Below are 20,856 nucleotides of genomic sequence, written 5' to 3'. Positions count from 1 at the left end.
GTAAGCTTATATTGCAAGCTTCTAAATTTAACTGGAAAGATATTTTTCCCTTTTCCTTACATTTTTCTTAGCTTCAGAGGAATACATTTCCCTGGATTTATTATTATTATTATTATTTAACAATCTCAAATCATCTTGGCTCAGTAATTTCATTACATCTATGCAACAAATTTCTGATATATATTTTGCAGAGTTCACTTTATTTTCTTCTGATTGTGAAAAATATTTTTAAAACTCTCTGCTAAAAGATACTAAAGTTAAAGGCCGCAACTAAATAGCATTCACATAGGCTCTTCTTTTAGGCCATTTACATCAAATGTCTTAAACTAACAAAGTTTCAAAAATGGCTAAAAATGATGAACTTAGATATTTTACGGACTTATATAAATCACTTAAAGAACATAAACTTCTCATGCCTGTAATCTTAGCACTTTGGGAGGCCAAGGTGTGTGGATCACTTGAGCTCAGGAGTTTGAGACCAGCTTCGGCAATGTGGTGAAACCCCATCCCTACAAAAAATACAAAAATCAGCTGGGCGTGGTGGTGAGAAGGTGTAGTCTCAGCTACTAGAGAGGCTGAGGTGGGAGGATCACCTGAGCCTGGAGGTCAAAGCTGCCGTGAGTCACGATCATGCCACTGCACTCCAGCCTGGGTGACAGACTGAGACCCTGTCTCAAAATAAATAAATAAATAAGTAGAAGGTGTCAAGAAATACATCCAACTATATCCAGAGCACCGTATTCCAAACTATGGTCTGGGGATGAGATGAGGGGACTCATGGCCAACTAGGCCATTTGCTCCATGAAATCAATAGACTTTTGTCACTGGGGGCGGTGGCTCACGTCTGTAATCCCAGCACTTTGGGAGGCCGAGGTGGGTGGATCACCTAAGGTCAGGAGTGCGAGACCAGCCTGGCCAACATGGTGAAACCCTGTCTCTACTAAAAATACAAAAATTAGCCAGGTGTAGTGGTGGGCACCTGCAGTCCCAGCTACTTGGGAGACTGAGGCAGAAGAATCAATTGAACGCCAGAGGCGGAGTTTGCAGTGAGCCGAGATCACACCACTGCACTCCAGCCTGGGTGACAAAGCAAGACTCTGTCTCAAAAAAAAAAAAAAAAAAAAAAGAGACTTTTGTCTGTCTTGCTCACTGCTATGTTCTCAATGCCTAATGTAGTGCCTGGCATATAGTCAGCATGCAATATTTGTTGAGTGAATACACTTGCAAAATGCTATATACTGTATTATATTTCCCCTCTTTGATAGTCACATCAAACAAAAGTATATTTAAGACTGCGAAGCCCTGTAAGTGCCAAAAATCCATTTAAGTGTTTTCAATGTAATTTTTCCCCAAATTTATTTGAAAGAAACTCATTAACATTAGTCTTAAGACTAGTTTTTTAAGAGATATAATTTGGAAAATCATGTTCATAGTAAGAACAACAAAAGAAAATACAAGCCTATTACTGAGACTGTTAGCGTAGTATTAATAAACATCAAAGAGAAATCATAATTGACTTCATTTTTTGGCTTGACTTGTTTTTAATGAGAATGATTTTTGTGATCTGATCTGTTAGGCTAAAACAAGCAAAATCTAGTTCAAGCTCAAGAGTCAAAATTCAATCTTAAAAAACCTCTTAGCACTTACTGTTTGTGAACGATTGTGCTAAGTGTAGTGCATAAGTCAGGGGCTCTGTTGTTGAGAAGCTTATCGTCCAGAACAAGGCTCTCTTATTTTTCTGTTAAAGGGCCAGGCAGGTAACATAAACGAGTCAGATGTAAACCAAAGAGTCCAAGTTTTAATCAATTGTTGCCATGTCAGACTGTGAGTCTGCTCCTTCTAGATCTCCCGATTTTTGCCATAAGCGGTAAAATCTGGAGTTTTAAATAAATTAATTGCCATTTTTAATTACTTTTCAATTTAATTTTTAGGGGATCCAAATACAACACACCCGGGAGGCCATATGTAGCTCACAAGGTACTAGTTTGCAATCTCTGGTTTAGAATTTTAAAGTGAGTAGCTCCGTCAATGATTTTAAGGTCCCTGACAAGATAAATTAAATCTTAAATTACTGTGTCAGCTTTTGTATGAGATCACCAAATCACCATTAGTTATTCTTAATAAATTGTGAATGTACCACAATAAATTGTGAATGTAACAAAATGATTTTTAAACAGAAGACTATAGATTCTACAATATATAGAGGGCTTAATGTGATGTTAATTCCCAAAGAAAATACAGGAGAAGTAACAACTAGGTGACAGTCACAGGGGAAAGTAAAATCTACTAATGAATGACTCCCCAACAGCCAAATCCTAGATATCCTTTTTAGTTTTCTTTCTTTTTTTCTCTTTTTTTTTTTTTTTTTTTTTTTTTGCGACGGAGTCTCGCTCTGTTACCCAGGCTGGAGTGCAATGCCGCGATCTTGGCTCACTGCAAGCTCCGCTTCCCGGGTTCACGCCATTCTCCTGCCTTACCCTCCAGAGTAGCTGGGACTACAGGCGCCCGCCACCACACCCAACTAATTTTTTGCGTTTTTTAGTAGAGACGGGGTTTCACCGTGATAGCCAGGATGGTCTCGATCTCCTGACCTCGTGATCTGCCAACCGCGGCCTTCCAAAGTGCTGGGATTACAGGCGTGAGCCACCGCGCCCGGTCTCCTTTTCAGTTTTCACTGAATTTGAACTTGCATCAAGCTGTTCATTCACTTCTTGTAGCCAGTCCTCTTTTATTTGCACAATCGCTCCTGGTTCTCTTTCTTGCTGTCTCTGTTTCTTGACTGACTCGTCGTATTCTGCCAATATCTGAAAGTAATGACTCTTAACCAGAACTATGCATTTGAATCACCTGGGCATATTTTGCAAATATATATGCCTACTGAACCAAACTATCTGTGATTGAGACTTGGGAATTCATATGCATATAATTTTAAACCTCAAGGTGATGCAGTTAAGCAATCCTGACTAAAACTGTCCTGCCAGGCACGATGGCGCACGCCTGTAATCCCAGCACTTTGGGAGGCCGAGGCGGGCGGATCACGAGGTCAGGAGCTCGAGACCATCCTGGCTAACACGGTGAAACCCCATCTCTACTAAAAGTACAAAAAATTAGCCGGGTGTGGTGGTGGGTGCCTTTAGTCCCAGCTACTCGGGAGGCTGAGGCGGGAGAATGGCGTGAACCCGGAAGGCGGAGCTTGCAGTGAGCCGAGATCGCGCCACTGCACTCCAGCCTGGGCAACAGAGCAAGACTCCGTCTCAAAAAAAAAAAAAAAAAAAAAAAAAAAAACCACTGCCATAACATTAAAGCAATTCCTAGAAATCTGTAATCTTCTCTCTATATAGTTTCTCCTGAGGGATTATTCCACCACCAAGGTTTTAACTATCACCTCTAAACTGATGATTTCTAAATCTTTATCTCAATACACAATATCTTTCTTTAACTGAAGAACAGTGTTTTCAAATGTTCACTATGGATATTTCCCTTGATACACTAGAGGAACCTCAAATAGAGCTGCCTCCAAATTAAACTCGTATCCAAATCCTCCATGCTATCAAATTTGCAATGCTTCTTATATATTTTTTCTTAGATAAGTCAGAACATCATCCTCTAGCCAGTCACCTAAGTCAGAAGCCATCAAGTCAGGGCATGAGAGGACGTTCCTGCCTCTGCTCTCCTCAATCTGAGGAGATTCTTGCTTGTGGCTCTACTCTCACAAAAAAAACTGTATTTGATGTAATGTGACACCCCTCCCCGAGACCACAGTCGTGGTCTATTAGTACGTTAATAGACCTTTAACTTAACCCTTATTTATTGTCTATTTTGTTCCAAGCCTATGGCGTATGTGAGCAAATTTGTTAACATAAATTGAGCAAAACAGATTCTCTCTCAGAAATTTGAACTGAAAAACAGAAGTAGCTGTGGGTTCTAGAGCTGGAAGGTTATATTGAATTAGGCCTGGGTGGTTAACTAAGTGAAAGCTAAAGATTTATTGCAAAGAAAGTTTATGATTTACAAGTCATCAGTTAAGCTAGTCAGTAGAAAGAAGCAGACGTGCAGAGGAAGGAAGAGATGCCATTAGAAGAAGAACGCCATGTCTCTACAGCCCCCTACTCATCTTAGTCCAGTTTTTCTTTGGGTCTTTATATCTCTGTAAAATTCCTCAATATATCTTTTAAACATCCCCTTAGTTTCTTGAGTTTCCTTGAATGGATCTTTGTTCTTTGCGAGTAAGAAAGCTCTGAGACAGTGATCCTAAATGCATCTGTGCCTCTGACCACACCATCCAGACCATATCAGGCTCACCCCTAAATCTGATTTAGGGTTTATAGCAAACTTGTCTAACCAATGCGCCGCGGGCCACATGCAGCCCAACACAAATTTGTAAACTTTCTTCAAACATTTAAAAATTATTTGTTGTGATTTTTTTTTTAAGTTTATCAGCTATCATTAGTGTATTTTATGTGTGGCCCAAGACAATTCTTCTTCTTCTTCCAGTGTGGCCCAGGGAAGCCAAAAAACTGGACACGCCTGGTTACAGGATCCTACCTATAAAGCAGCTTCTCAACCTTTCTCTACCCTCCATTACCAACGTCTCAGTTCTATGGCAAGTCCTCTTCATCTCTGACCTGGACTGTGGCCCCAGTGACTCTGGCCTCTGTCCCCATTGACTCCCATTTCTAAAACATCTCCATAGCTAACAGTGATAACTGCAAGCTATCTGATCTTTCACTCAGGGCCTAAAACCCTGTGCTGGTCTTATGAATGTCTCTACCGCATAAAGTCCAAATATTAAAATTGTCTTTTTATGACTTGTCTGATGATACATACTAAAAGTACATATTCTCAAGCATATCACTGAAAGTATTCCAAATTATCAAATTGTGTAGATTTTTAAAATCTTAAGCTTCTTTAGATGCAGGTGTCTGTAAGAATAGAATTCTAGTATTCTGTGGTCATTTACTTAAAATAAACTTTTTTTTTCTTTCAGAGAAACAGTGGACAAAAAGAGAGCACAGTTCTCACTATACAGCCAAAGTAATACAGGGCTCTTTTGTAGACAAATTCTAGAACTTCTTAATTATACACAGGCTTATTATCTATATCCCCAGTGTTATAAAGTACCAGAACTTCATTAGAAAAATTAAGCTGGAAAAATGAAGGCAGCACTTTGTAAATTTCCACTGGAAATTAGCTGGGAGAGGCAGAGGAATACTGGATCAAAAGAGGGTAATCATGCTTAACTGTGCCCTAGAGCACCCGCATGTACAATACGATTTGCACAGTAACTACCTCTCCTATTACTGCTTGTTTGGAGTATTCTGTGTTAATGGGGTTAGCTAATTTAGTATTTTAACTTAAAAAGGCTCTGCTGATTAATAAATGTTGCACACTGTGCTAGTAATTAAAATAAATGGAAGAGTTACAAATAAAAGTTGAATTGTTAAGAAAACATTATCTGAAAATATATGATAATCTCTATCATAATACAGTAATAGTTCAGAAAATATGCAAATTTTAAAGGTCTAAAGTGTCTGAAAAAACTACACAAGTCAAAAAAGTTTTGAGATATGTTAAATTTTCTTTTCACTATTCTTTAATGATAAATAGAACCAGTGCTTACCCGTATATGCCACATTGTAAAATGTCCTTTCTAAAAACTGTTATTTAGATCTTGTTTCTTAACCTTTCCCAGAACATTTTTCTTATGGTAATGTCTATGAAATGACACTTAATTAGAAATTATATTTAAAGTTTTAAAAGTGAGTAATTTGGCCGGGCACGGTGGCTCACGCCTGTAATTCCAGCACTTTGGGAGGCCGAGGTGGGCGGATCACGAGGTCAGGAGATTGAGACCACGGTGAAACCCCGTCTCTACTAAAAATACAAAAAATTAGCCGGGCGTGGTGGCGGACGCCTGTAGTCCCAGCTACTCAGGAGGCTGAGGCAGGAGAATGGCGTGAACCCGGGAGGCAGAGCTTGCACTGAGCTGAGATCGCGCCACTGCACTCCAGCCTGGGCAACAGAGCAAGACTCTGTCTCAAAAAAAATAAATAAATAAAAAAATAAAAGTGAGTAATTTACTTACTTTTTACTGATATTTACTACAATGGAGCATGGTTCCCCCTTTTTTAGGGGTCTGTGGACACCAAGCACAGAAATAAAGGAAAATCCCGAGTCCCTTCAAGGGAAATTCCAGCCCCAGAAGTAAATAAGTAACTTGTTCTAGAGCTATTTGCTTTCCCTGTAGGAGCTAAAGATAACGTTTTACCATAGGTCCCTGAGTTGTCTTTCATGGGCTCAGACTCTAACTGAATGGATCTGTTGGCACTTAGACCCCAGATAAGGGGTAAGTGAAGACTAAACTTTAACTATCACCCTTTGTTGTAAGTTCCTTCGTAAGGGGCTTGGGGGAAGTCATTCCCCCTGACCGGTTAACATTTTTTTTATTCACCTCCAATTTTACTTTTTTAAATTTTGAGACAGTGTCTCGCTCTGTCACCCAGGCTGGAGTGCAGTGGTGCGATCTGGGCTCACTGCCACCTCCGCCTCTCAGATTCAAGCGATTCTTGTGCCTCAGCCTCCCGAGTAGCTGGGACTACAGGTGCCCACCACCACACTTGGCTAATTTTTTTGTATTTTTAGTAGAGATGGGCTTTCACCATGTTGGCCTGGCTGGTCTCGAACTCCTGACCTCAAGTGATCCACGTGGCTCAGCCTCCCAAAGTGCTAGGATCACAGGTGTGAGCCACCACACCCAGCCATGATCCCAAATTTTTGAAAAGAGTTTCTCTTTCTTAGCTAATTGCCAATCAGAAGATCTTTAAATCTACCTACCATCTGTAAGCTCCTGCTTCAAGATATCTCACCCTTTTAGGCCAAAACTAATGTGTGACCTCCATGTATTGATTTATGATTTTGCCTGCAGCTTCTGTTCTCCTGAAATTTGCTCCTGCCTTTAAAAACTCTTACCTGCAGGCCACTGGGGAGGTTGGGTCTTAAGCATGAGCTTCCTTGAATCTTTTCGCTTGGTGCCCTGCAATAAACACCTTCCTTTCTGTCACTGCAAAAACCTCTGAGTTTTACTGTGGTGGGTGAATGGACTGCATTTCGGTTTTATAATATTACCAAATCCAATATTTACCAAGGCCCCTATCTAAGCTAGGTTGCAAACTTGAGAGAAATGAAGGCACATTAGATTCATAGCTATTAGTTCCAGCAAGTGGAGGAGCTCAAGAAATAGAGTTATTAGTTCTGCTATGCTACTAAATGTTTATGGGATGTCTCTCATTTCACCTACTCTGGATAACTATCAGTAAATTAATACTTTTTTGTTTTTCTAAAAGATGTAGAGACAGCTGTTGAGCTGTCTATACAGTTTCTTAAATGAAAGCCTATATAAGTTAAAATACAGCTACAATATACTTTAATCATGAACTCCTCTTCATATGGAAACTCCAGTCACTGTTACATTTTTTTAAATCCTTGATGTCTATACCTTAAACTTGTGGAAGACTCTTGAATCCCTAGGGATTTGAGGAGTGCCTTCAAATTTAGCTCAGGATTATAATTAATCTAAACACCAAAGTCTGACCTAGCAAGGTAGCTTCTTGATTTGAAAACCTTTAGGAAGAACACGTGCATTTATTTTCTTTTGCTGTTATAACAAATCACCACAAAATTGGTGGCTTAAACAATATTATTAACTTATCATTCTTGAGGTCAGAAGTGCAAAATAGGTGTTACTGGGCTAAAATCAAGGTGTTGGCAGGACTGCGTTCCTTCTAGAGGATCTAGAAGAGAATCAATTTCCTCGCCTTTTGTGACTTCTAGAGGCGGCCTACATCCTTGACGTGGTGCTCATGCCCCATCTTTAAAGCTAGGAAAGGTAAATTGAACCCTCCTCACATTGCATCACTCTGACCTCCTTTCGTGTAGTCAAATTTCTTTCTGCCTCCCTCTTCCATTTTTAAGGACCTTTGAATTACAAAACTGGCCCCACTCTGATAATCCAGGATAATCTCCCCACCTAAAAGTCCCTAATTTAATCAAATCTGCAAAGACCTTTTTATTATATAAGGTAACAATCACAGGTTCCGAGGATTAGGACATGTAGACTCTTTGGCAGGGCAATAGGGATTGGGGAAGCATTATTATGCCTAACAGAAAATTAATTGAAACTAATTGGTTCTCATTTCTATTGCAATATCCTAAATCCATTGTATTTTGGATATAATTATAGTCTCCTGTATTAAGCCAGAATGTTTACAATTAACAGAAGATATCAATGTATAGGACTTTTACCCCTGTCATAATAACTTAATGAAGCCATATCATAGCCTATATCATCTGATTTATGATTGTCGACTCCATTCCATTTCTGCTGTCTTGATGGGTAAATTAAACATTGAATAGCTCTGGTACCATTATGGCCTCCCTTTTGCTCCACCTGTTAATAACATTTTTCCCCATTTCATCTAAGCAACTTTCACGGTCCCATTTCATGTTTGGAAATATTCCTTGAAATGTTCCCCTCTGAAATTTTAAAGCCTAAAATTCTCTGTGATCACCATATCCCATAAATAAGAAGTACAGTATATATAACATTCTGTCTTATTTTAATAAAGAAATAATAACTATACATATAATTGCACATGTAACCAAAAATTCCTGGACAGATACACAAGAAAGGGTTGACAATAGATACCTCTGCAAAACATAACTGAAGATCAGTGAATAGTGTTTAATAATTGCACATGTAACCAAAACTTCCTGGACAGATACACAAAAAAGGGTTGACAATAGACACCTCTGGAAAACATAACTGAGGATCAGTTAATAGTGTTTAAGGTTTTTACAATAAATATGTGTTGTAGTTTTAATGTTTTAAAAGGTAAACAAAAATTCTTCTTTATTTTTTTAAATGGATTTGAGGAGATTCATAAATCAAAGGAAGTAGAAAATTTTTAACAGAAACAAGAGAGAACCAGGGACATACAGAAGAATGAAAACAGCTCAGTATCTCTGGAGCACAAAGTTCTTTACAGAATATGACAAAGATTAGCTAGAGAAATAAGCTTGGATCAGATCCTGAGGAAACTGTGTCTTGCAATAAGAAATTAAACTTTATCCTAGAGGCAATAAAAAGCCATTGAAAGGCATTTTAGCTGAATAATAATCACATAATCGAATCTCTTTAGTGCTTGTGTGGTAAAATGTACTGAGTGAGAGTAAGACTAGGTAGACCAGGTTGAAGGGATTCTATGGCAATTAAAGTTAAGGAATTTTAAGGTGCCTGAATTAAGACAGTGATAGTATAAAGGGGAAGAGAGGCTGAATTTGGGAAAAACTTAAAAGGTAGAATAAACAGGACTTGAGGACTCATAGGATATGGATGATGCTGGAGGAGAAGGTAACTCACAAGTCTCTAGCTTGTGCAGATAGTGATGCAATTCACACTCAAGAAAAGATGCAGGAAAGTGTGTTATATACTGCGTTTAGGACATCTGGTGGAGATGCAAACAAAGATGGCAGTTGAAAATGTAAACCTGAAATGTAGGATCAAGATTGTACAGATTTAAAATGGAAATCATTGGCATAGAGGTGGTAGTTAAAATCTTTCAAGTAGAAGCATCCATTCAAAGATTATACAGAGGAAGAAGAAGAAGAAGAAGAAGAAGAAGAAGAAGAAGAAGAAGAAGAAGAAGAAGAAGAAGAAGAAGAAGAAGAAGAAGAAGAGGAAGAAGAAAGAGAATATCGAATCCTTCTATCATTTTAGTTCTAACCTATTACCTATTACCAAAGTTTCTGCAATATTTATCCTAATGGGTTTCACTGCATCTATCATATTCTTCTCAAATACATTTGTCTCACAATCAAATTTATATTCTTTTTATACCATCCACTTTCTCTAAAAAAACAATAAATAATTTTCCATTACCTATAGGATAAACCACCAACTACTTGGTCTTGAACTTTTTTGCAATTTTTCTTTCTCCCGCTCTCTAACATAAATATTAGCCTGTCAAATTGGTCTTGTCATTGTTCTGTCAACTTTTCCTACCATCGTTTTCCTTTTCATATCATCAGCCTATTTTTATCTACTTTCTTCTTTCCTCTATCAAAATCTCAATCATCTTTTGCAGGATCCAACTCAGTTCCTTATCTGTCAAGAACGCTTTCCTAGATTATCAGAGACCAGAGAAAACTCGACATTTAAAAATATATACATTGTCTCTTACACACACTTGACCATTTGTCAAGTACTTGGTAAATGTTACTAAAAATTTTGTTAGGTTTCCTGGTTGGTTTCAGCTATATAAGTTTCACAAGAGTAGAGGCTATGTCTGATTTATTCACCACTATGTCCCTAGAGCTTGAAACTATTCCTGACATGTAAACATCTGTTGAATCAATAAATAATCCTTTTTATTTCTCACAATATCTAGATGAGACCTTCCCATATAGAGGTTCCTTCATAATTATTTATTAATTGCTTATTTGGCTTCCTGGCTTCATAAGGATAGACATATGAGTGAGGGAAATAATTTTCTTTGAGATGGCATGAGAAAATTGAATGAGTTCCTTTAAAAACAAGAACAAATAAAGCTTTAAAATGACTTCCAAAAAAACTTCTGTAATCTATTTTCCATGTCTTTATTATTATTGTCCTATTTGCTATGTTTATTTTAAAGAAGATATGTGACTAACAGCTATAACCTACCAGCCTGTGATTATTAAGAAGCATTTTGTCATTCCTAATAACTAGGAATGCAATGCTATGAATTGTGTTCTCTCAAAATTTATATGCTGAATTCCTAACACCCAGTACCTCGACACGTTACCTTATTTTGAAATAGGGTCTGATATAGTTTGACTCTGTGTTTGCACCCAAATCTCATGTTGAGTTATAATTCCCGTTGTTGGTGGAGGGATCTGGTGGGAGGTGATTGGGTCATGCGGGCAGATTTTTGCTTTGCTGTTCTCATTATAGTGAGTGAGTTCTCATGAGATCTGGTTGTTTAAAAGTGTGGCACTTCCCCCTTTGCTCTCTGTCTCCTGCCACCATGTGAAGATGTGCTTGCTTCCTCTTCACCCTTCCACCATGATTGTAAGTTTCCTGAAGCCTCCTAGCCATGCTTCCTGTACAGCGTTTGGAACTGTGAGTCAATTAAACCGCTTTTCTTCATAAATTACCCAGTCTCAGGTAGCTCTTTATAGCAGTGTGAGAACGGACTAATACAGGGTCACTGCAGATGTAACAAATGAAGATGAGGTCATACTGGAGTAGGGTAAGCACCTACTCTAATATGTATGGTGTCCCTATAGCAAAGAAAAATTTGGACACAGACATAGACATTGGGAGAACACCACGTGAGGAAGGCAGAGATCAGAGGAATGCTTCTAGAAACTGAAAAACATAAAGATTAATAGCAAACTACCAGAAGTTAATGAAGAGGCATGAAGAGATTCTTTCTCACAGAGAAGGAACCAACTCCGCTGACACCTCCATCTTGGACTTCTAGCCTCCAAAATTGTGATACAGAACATTTCTATGTTTTTAAGCCATCCGTTTGTGGTACTTTGCTATGGCAGCCCTAGCAAACAAATACACTTAGAAAATTTGTCTTTTACATGCACAAAGAGAGGCCTTTAATGAGGTTAGGATGCTGTGGTGTAGGCAGAGCTGCGCTCATTGTCCTCCTCAACTTCTGGTTCTCCAGGCTAGGGGAAAAAATCCAGCCCATCTTTGGAATCTCTGATTTCTTACAACTTTTTTGATGTCTTAAATGCAGAATTAATTTGTAGTAATACAAACCATGTTAATAATTCTCTTTTATTAAGACCCTACTATGTTCCTGACACTTTATACTCATTTTCTCTATCAATCCTCATTATAACCTTTTAAGGTAACATTTCTGCTTCATCTTACAGACAGGAAAATAGAGTTTCAGGTAGGCTAAATTACTAACCGAAGATTATACTGCTGTTTAATGGAACTAAGATTTGAGTTCATATAGATCTAGTTTCAAAGTTCATACTACTTCTACTATAACACACTGCAATTTTCATAATGATATGGAAACAAAAGAGCTAAATGTATTAAACTCTCAGATATAATGTACCCTTTGAGTCCTTAACATTAGAAATAAAAAGCTGTACCTTTCTAGGTCTAGATAGCAGGTTCCTGATATACTACTTTTAACTCCTTATAGGTAAAGTTGGTTTTGTGGTAAAAGGACCCTCTGCATTAACAAACCATGAATCTTTGTGACAGGACTATACTTCATGGAATTACTATCTGCAATGATATAAAACCTATATTTCTAACATTTCTTTTGTCACATAGGATAAAATAATGCATTAACCAGTATACAAAAAGCAAAATGGTTCAGAAGAAGCTATGAAAAAAAAATCAGTGTTTCAATTCTAATAATGGAATTATCCTTAGGCTAAAGACCAATTACTTAGCCTAGTTGCAAAAAAAATGATAGATTTGAATCTATAAGAAATTTTTTTTAGCATCTCCAACTTGGTTTTTTTCTGATTGGTTGAAAATCTTAGAAAGACTTTGCAATCTCGGAAAGCCTCAGAGCAAAGGGTCATCAGCAACACTGTGGAAGTTGAAGATATGTACAAGTACTCCATGGAAAATACAAATCGAGCAACTTTCTTTGGGGATAACATTGATAGCTGATCTTTCTAGGCTTACTAAGGAAAATAGTAAGAAATGATATCACAGTATGTTTAATATACAATGATTTCTGTAGAAATATCAATCGCATAATCAATAATCATCTCAATTATTTGTTTGAGCAATTAGTCATGCTATTTTGTAAACCTTTGCATCATTGGAAATAGGAAAAGAATTCTGAGTAATATAACTCTTTAGATAATCATCACTAAATTTTATATTTTGCTTGGCTAAGTCTGAGAAGCTTTAATCTTCTACAATATGTGTGGTAAAATGAATCTACCTCCTCAAAACTAATTGGAAAAAAAAGTTCCTTATTTTCTTACTCATCATATGTTGGGTTAAGCCAATCAATTATTGAAAGAATCTGCTAAACACTCTACAGCTAATTATTTCACTTCAAGTAATTACTATAAAGTGAAAAACTTTATAAAAATTACTTGAGATGCCTGCCAATTTTGTCTTTGATATGTTTGTGGAAATGTATAATTCAAATAACATGTTTTATGTGTACATGTATATATAACTTCTAACTGTTAAAATAATCCAAAATCCACTAAAATGGATAAGAGGTAATTCTAATTTCCTTCTATATCAAAACACACTTTTAAAATATTTTATAATTATTATATAAATTATTATGTAACAATTAGCACATGTATTATGTAAATGCAATAAATGATTATAATTTTGTTATATTTTGTATTACATAATAATTTATAATAATTTATATTATACCAATATTATCATTAATATTTAGTATTATAATGTAATAATGTCTTATTTAGCATATAAATAATATTAAAATACATTATAAGATACATTGCAAAGATAATTGTGAGACATTACAGAATAATGACAATCATAAAAATAAAGCCATTTTAGATTTAAAATGGCCTATTTATAAGTTATCTATGACTCTATTGATGACAAAGTGTCTTAAGAGAGAGAAAGTGCCTGAGAGAAAGATGTCTGAATTAAGACCCAAATCCATGATGCTAAAAAAAATTTTAAAATTACATATGCTATTAAATGATTCTTCATCTTTTTCAGTCATCTTCCTCAGTCATAAAGAAGCTAACTTCTTTCATTATATCTGATTTATTAAAACTACAATGGTATGTCAATAGATCAAAATGATATTTAGTCCACGTTAAGAAAAATGTTTCTTCCGTCTTACTGGATCTTATTTTAGGTGTTTCATAAATATGTATGCTTTCACTACAGATAATTAAGAAAAGTATCTTCACAGATACATAGATAGTGATCATTTATCCTCAAAATGCCGATTTTTTTTTTGTCTTTTGAGTTGTCAAAAGAGTTTTTGCCATCAATACTGACCTCATTTAAATCATTTGCATGTTGAAAAATTATTGCTTTGGAACAGGTCAAGGGTGGCTTTACCTTTTCTCACAAATAAAAGATTTTTTACAGTATTAGAAAATAGAAAAATTAGAAAATTAAAGGCACCAAGTATGTCACAGCTATTTTTGTTAAGCTAAGAACTCACATATTGTCATTTACATTTTGCAGCCATTCCTCTCTTCTGAGCTCCTCTCTGGCCAGCTTTAACTCATCGATTGGTTCTGCCACCCGCAACGTTGGCTCCAAAGGCCTGTAGCGTTGTTCTAATACTTCGGTGATATCTCGGAAGGGCCCCTGACAAGACAGGATGAGGAACATATTTTATATGGAAGATTTTTTTTGAGGTATTATTGATGACCAAGGCTAGTGAACATCTACAAAGTATAGCAGGTTTACTAAGTTATTTTTAAAACACCATTTGTTCTTCGCTGAGTTAGAATATGCATGACATAATATCACTTATTTTCAAGCAATGTTCTCTCAAGTAAAATTGATTACATTAAAAAACTTTAAAATTAAGCAGAAGTTTCCCCACTTACATCAAAAGATCTTCATGTTATAACTGATAAACTTGTTATAGGTTGCTTTGTTTTCTAATTTTACAAAGCACATTTTGTTTAGTATAATTAAAAAAAGGATTGTCTCCCTTTTTGAGTAAATACAAATATTAGGAAAAAATTCTAAGCATAGCTTTCCAACAGCCCTTCTATAAATAGAAACAGGAAAGCATTTGTTTTTTCATTAAGTTAAAATTTTTTGGTGAATTTCAAATGTCACACTTAATAGGCAGCCTCCTAAACACAGAAGAACCATAACTTTTATTTATTTTAAATGTTATTTATTTAAAATTCTAAACTCTATTGTTCAATTACTCTGATACCAATAGCAACCTTTTAATGACACAAATACTTGGCAAAGTCCACAGCTGCACTGTGAAAAGTAACTTACAACATATCCTGCTTTCAAGTTAGTTGTTATTTATACTAGTTACTAAAATCCACTGGTTGTCCAATTAGTATCATATTAGGCACAATACAAATCAAAGGCAGCTCAAGATTTTGCTGTGCCATTAATTGCATATTGGTTTTTTTCATCACTATCGTATAGGAGAGAAGTAATATTAAATGGACAAAGATTTCTAATCATATTCCTTATTCTTAAAAATATCTTCTTTAAATAGGTTATCACTAACAAGACACAGCTGGAGTTACTGCAAGCACTGAGTGAAGACTGTGGGGCTAATAAAAAGAAATGATTCACGCCTCATTTATGTTCACTTATGTTTTACATTAATAGAAACCAATAATAGGAACCAGTTACCATAAAAGTCATGGACCGTAAATAACACAAATGGCAAATAAGTATCATCTAGTACTTTTCACAGCTGGACAGGAGGATTGCTATATTTGAAAGTAGTTAATGGATTTTTATTGGAATTTTACTTTTTAAAGATACAGTAACATGATGCCAAGTCCACTATTAAGAAATCAAATGGGACTTCTTTTTTTTTCTTATTCTTATTCTTTTACTTTGACAGAGTCCATGACTTAAAAAATTAATATTTGGTTTTATGACAAGGAGCAAAGTATTTCTCTATGCCGATGTTCATCATTTGTAAAATGGAATAACTATATCACAGAATTTCTCTTAAGATGTGTACGATAATGTGACACCCTTACCATGTACCTAGAACACAGTAAACACTCAAAATGGTTCCCACTACATTGTTATTGTTATTACCATCATAATTATTAGTTTCAAGAAGAGTTTTTAAAAGGTTTTGAGCAATAGTAGCATCAAAGAAATACACAATGGCCCAAGGCTATGACTTTGAAGAGACCAGCATTCACATGGAGCAATGGTCTTCTTGGTGGCCATGCTATGCCTTCTAACCTTTGTTGATAAGCAAACATAACACATATCTACTTGTAGGCTTACTCTACTGTTGTTCTGGAACTTATTAGTTCCAATGAGACTACAAAATGAAAGAGAAGAAGCCCTGCTTAGGATTAGAATGAAAGTAAACTCAGTCTTCCTTTTGGGTTCACTACCACCTTCATGATCCCTGACTTTTGTGCAGTCATGTCCGTGCCCCTATGTCTTTGCAATGCCTGGTCCATACATTTATACCTCAGACAATTAGCATCTTGTCTTTGAGCTCAATAGTCTTCCAGCTCCTTGGTTAGTGAACTTGACACCAGCTATCAAGTTTCTCTTACGTCAAATTTTTGTTGATTTATATTTCTTTTGAAAAACTGCCTTTTTTGGATATCAGGCAATCATCTATCCCAGTCATGCCTAGAGTGACATGGGAACCCAGGTTTTGTAAATATATATCTATACTTATATATCTATATATCTATGTGTACCTTTCACCTATCAAACTTTAGATCTGCTGATTGCACTTATTTCCAATTAATCCCTAGGATACCTAGATCATCCAAGACTCAACTTGACACTACAGGTATTTCTGGACTCTTAGCTATGGTTTTTTAATGTTTAGTTTACATTGCCTCCACCTAAGCCCTGGTTAGGAGAGTCAAATATATTTATGTTCTGCTGTATTTTCCATAATTCATGTTATTTATAGTCATTTTATATGTTTAAGCAATTATTAAAACCATAAAATTGTCCTAGATGTTTAAAAAATTCACCTGGCAAGTAGAGCTACTCTGATTAGAGTACAAATATCATCATTTGGGCATAATCTTAAATGTCACCAATGAGGTATATACTTTTTTATTATTGGTAACAGACAGGAATATGGCTCAGAAAAAACAAACAAACAAAACAAAATGTAAAACAATCCCATTTTGGGAAAAAAAAAGAAGAAGGGAAAGAGAAAAGAAAAAAGAAGAATGGTGAAGAAAAGAGGCAAAGGAAGTAAAGAGAGGAGAAGGTGTTAAGAAAAGATGACAGAAGGAAGATTGAGAAGGAAGGAAACAAGAGAATGAAGAATAGGGCAGTGGGGATGACATGGCCAGAGGAAAAGGAGGAGGAGCTTAAAATAGGGAAGGAAGGAGACAGAAGAAGAAGGAAAGAAAAAACACTGAAAGAGAAAATAAATAATAGAAGAGAATAGAATAAAAAAGAGAGAACGAAGAAAAGAGAATAGATTAGTAGGGATCATTATTTTTTAGCATGCTAGATAAATGTAATTCAGGAGTATATGTGTGTATATATATGTAAGTATACATATATACATATATAAATACATATTTTTTAATTCTGCCATGTGCTTATATATTCTTTATATAAACATAAATATTTCTCTCTCTCCATACACAGACACACACACACACACACACACAAGTTGTTTTACAAATGTGTGTATTTTTCTATTTTTATACTTATACCATATATATATATATCTTCCATATGGGCTGATATACCATTTGTACATATATATTTTCCATATACCTATACATCATCCATACATTATTTCTATATATGTACCTTTCGCCTATGCATTCCATACTTACTAAATACACTTATGTATATAGGTATATGTGTACATAGAATGGTATGGAGGAAGAAAGCCATGTAGGGAATGAAGATGGTTGTACAGAGGTTGTATTGAGAAACAGAGATGAAGAATGAACACTGACAAGTGTAGAAGAAGACACATCATTAAAAGTATATTAAAAGCGGGGCAATAAAGCAAATGTAATAATATTATAAAACACCTATACCATAATATTACATGTTTAATGGTTAATGTTGTGAATATTGTATAGTGTGGTAGTTTGGTTCAGATGACCTTCATGGCGTTTCCAGCTCAGAAATATTTACATGCCCTTATTTTATTCATGCCATGTAATTTTCACATTTCCTAAAAAGTTGTATGCAAAATTACTCTATGAATTCCATGTAGTACCAATAGCTATACAAATGAATATAGCATGCAACGTGGTTTATTATTATTATTATTTTTTGGGATGGAGTCTTGCTCTCTCACCCAGGCTGGAGTGCAATGGTGTGATCTCGGCTCACTGCAACCTCCACCTCCCAGGTTCAAGCGATTCTCCTGCCTCAGCCTCCCAAATAGCTGGGATTACAGGCATGTGCCACCATGCCCGGCTAATTTTTGTATTTTTAGTAGAGGCAGGGTTTCACCATGTTGGCCAGGCTGGTCTCAAACTCCTGACCTCGTAGGTGATCCACCCGCTCCGGCCTGTAATCCACCCAAAGTGCTGGGATTACGGGTGTGAGCCACCGCGCCCACCAGCAGTGTGGATTATTAAAAATTTAAATATGCAATGTTACATCTACCTTAACTGCTTCTAAGCAGTTAATACATTTAACACACTGAACACTTAATATACATGCAGTGGAAATGCTAGAGTTATTATTTTGTTGATAGAATAATTAATAAATTTAATTGCTTGTTGGTGCAAAGTTATATGTTATATATGCAATGTGATGATTACTTACACTAATAGAAAAATAGTAATGTACATAATTCAAAATAGCAAAAATTCAATTATTCATAATATAAAATTCATTTTATATTTACATTTAAAACTATTTTAAATGCTTTCACTAGAATATTGATACAACTCTTATTTAAAAAGGAATAATGAAACCATACTCTGAAGATATATCCCCCTAAAAAACTGAAAATTTTCCTACTATCTCTCTTTTGTCCCCTTGCTCACTCCACTATGCTTGTCACTCCAGTTTAGTAAAGGAACGAATGATCAGATTCAGATAAATGGATTAGTTTACTAGGTAATTGAGAATGCTGATACATGGGCCTGGCGTGATGGCTTATTCCTGTAATCCCAGCACTTTAGGAGGCTGAGGCAGGCAGATCAGCTGAGGTCAGGAGTTGGAGACCGGCCTGGCCAACATGGTGAAACCCTATCTCTACTAAAAATACAAAACTTAGCAGGGCATGGTGGCAGGTGCCTGTAATCCCAGCTACTCGGGAGGCTGAGGCAGGAGAATCGCTTGAACCAGGGAGGCAGAAGTGGTAGTGTGCTGAGATCCCTCCACTGCACTCCAGCATGGGCAACACAGCGAGACACCAACTCAAAAAAAGAATACGGATATAAATAGAATATCATAGGAACTGAATCAGAGATGAAGAAAAGGAGAAAGCAGTCCAAGGGGGAAACTGACTATAGATTTTCAATTATATTTTATAGCTCTTTCTCTAAGACAATATAAACCATCAGTTAATAGTATTAATTATCAGTTAGTAGTTTTGAGAGAGTAAAAAAAAAGATACAAATAATGGGAATTAAGGATGTAATTATAGAGAATGGAAACACAACATATATCACAAATAATTACAGTAAAGTGGGAGATTTTTAATGAAATAGAATGCAGGGCTGTCTTATTGCAAGGATGATTCAATGGTTGAGGGTATAAAAGGCAGTCTCTAGGATGACTCCCAAGGGCCCCTGCCTCCTGGTATCCACACCGTCGTGTAGTCTTTTGCCCTTGAATATAAAATAGACTTACTCATTTCGAACATGGCAGAAGTGATGGGATGTCACTTCTAGCATTAGCTTTATAAGCCTGTGGCTTCTGTTTTGAAAGCTGTCTCTCTCTCTCCCTAGGATCACTCACCCAGAGGGAAGTGAGTTACCATGTTGTGAGGCAGCTCTGTGAAGATGCCAATGTGAGGAGGGGCTGAGGCATGACAACACCCAACCATGTGAGTGCGGGAACCAACCAAGAGGATCTCACTGCCCTCCTATCCCCACCCTCCGTCTGAGCCTTCATATGAGATCACGGTCATGGTTGACATCTTTTTTTTTTTTTTTTTTAAATAGAGACAGGCTCTCGCTATGTTGCCCAGGCTGGTTGTGAACTCCTGGGCTCAAATGATCCTCCCACCTCACCCTCCCAAAGTGCTGGGATTATAGGCATGAGCCACTGTGCCTGGCCTGGCTGACATCTGGACTACAACATCATGAGAGAACTTGAGTAAGAGGAAGTCACCAAAGGCTGTACCTAGAATGGCAAACCCACAGAAACTGTGAAGTAACAAATGTATGTTGGTTTAACCCATTAGATTTTGGAGTAATTTATTATACAGCAATATAGATACACAAGGGCATGCCTATTCAGGGAGTTAATGGTCAGGTCAGGAGTTCTGGGAGTTTAACTGTGTGAGCCAAATCTAACACAATGTAGTTGATACTACATGGTGGCAGCTTAATTATTGATTGGCATGATAGACCTGTGGCTCTCCGGGACTTTTAGGATGGTGACAATCATCATTCACCCCACCCCACTCTACCCTTTAGCCTCAGGAAGTCATTTGCCAAACCTGTTGTACTGCAATCTAGTTATAGGGAAGATTTCCCATCTCTACTATGAGTCTTGCTTTGTTTTGAGCTGCCTGTAATTCTCAAATTTACATTTTTAAAATTACTCAAACCCAAGTTATGTTTAAAATGGCATATGAAGACATATAGCATCAAATGAGAGGTTAAATTCAATAAAATTGATAATACATGTATTCCCAGCAACAACAGGTTATAACAAGTAGTGGTATAACAATATTTTTACATAAAAAATCTAGATTCTAGGAAATAATCCATGTTTTAACTTCTTATTCAATATAACAAGATTTAATGCCAAAGAAGTGTTTGTTCACTTCTTTGGTATATATTTGTAAATTACTTTATGTTTATTATTTAAAATTAGAGTTGCAAAAAATAACTTTCCTCTGGTCAAAAAAATGGAACAAAACAATAATCTATATAGATAGATAGATAGATAGATTATAGACTCTCTCTCTATATATATATATAGATCAGTCACCAGGCTGGAGTGCAGTGGCA

General features: G+C 36.3%; 1 protein-coding gene and 1 long non-coding RNA gene across 15 annotated transcripts in view; one reads left to right on the top strand and one right to left on the bottom strand.

Annotated features, from left to right (window-relative positions):
* LOC109027649 (uncharacterized) overlaps window positions 1-20,853 on the top strand; it is a 50,625-nt gene extending 29,772 nt beyond the window's left edge. The window contains exons 2-5 of the long non-coding RNA XR_002006674.3: window positions 14,225-14,400; window positions 16,483-16,520; window positions 19,624-19,721; window positions 19,840-20,853. This is a non-coding gene — a long non-coding RNA (uncharacterized lncRNA). The remainder of the gene's footprint in view (window positions 1-14,224; window positions 14,401-16,482; window positions 16,521-19,623; window positions 19,722-19,839) is intronic.
* The window catches only part of SPATA17 (spermatogenesis associated 17), a 229,757-nt gene that overhangs the window by 70,668 nt on the left and 138,233 nt on the right, over window positions 1-20,856 (bottom strand). For all 14 annotated transcript variants that reach the window (XR_008677489.2, XM_055379573.2, XM_055379566.2 and 11 more), the window contains one exon: window positions 14,202-14,350. Coding sequence is in view for 13 of the 14 variants with exons in the window: in XM_055379573.2 (XP_055235548.2) it covers window positions 14,202-14,350 (149 nt within the window). In the remaining variant the exon portion in view is untranslated. The remainder of the gene's footprint in view (window positions 1-14,201; window positions 14,351-20,856) is intronic.

Source organism: Gorilla gorilla, chromosome 1 (genome assembly GCF_029281585.2).
Source record: "Gorilla gorilla gorilla isolate KB3781 chromosome 1, NHGRI_mGorGor1-v2.1_pri, whole genome shotgun sequence".
Classification (NCBI taxonomy): Eukaryota; Metazoa; Chordata; class Mammalia; order Primates; family Hominidae; genus Gorilla; species Gorilla gorilla.
Note: the sequence above shows the minus strand (reverse complement) of the source record. Positions and strands in the feature narration are given on the sequence as shown.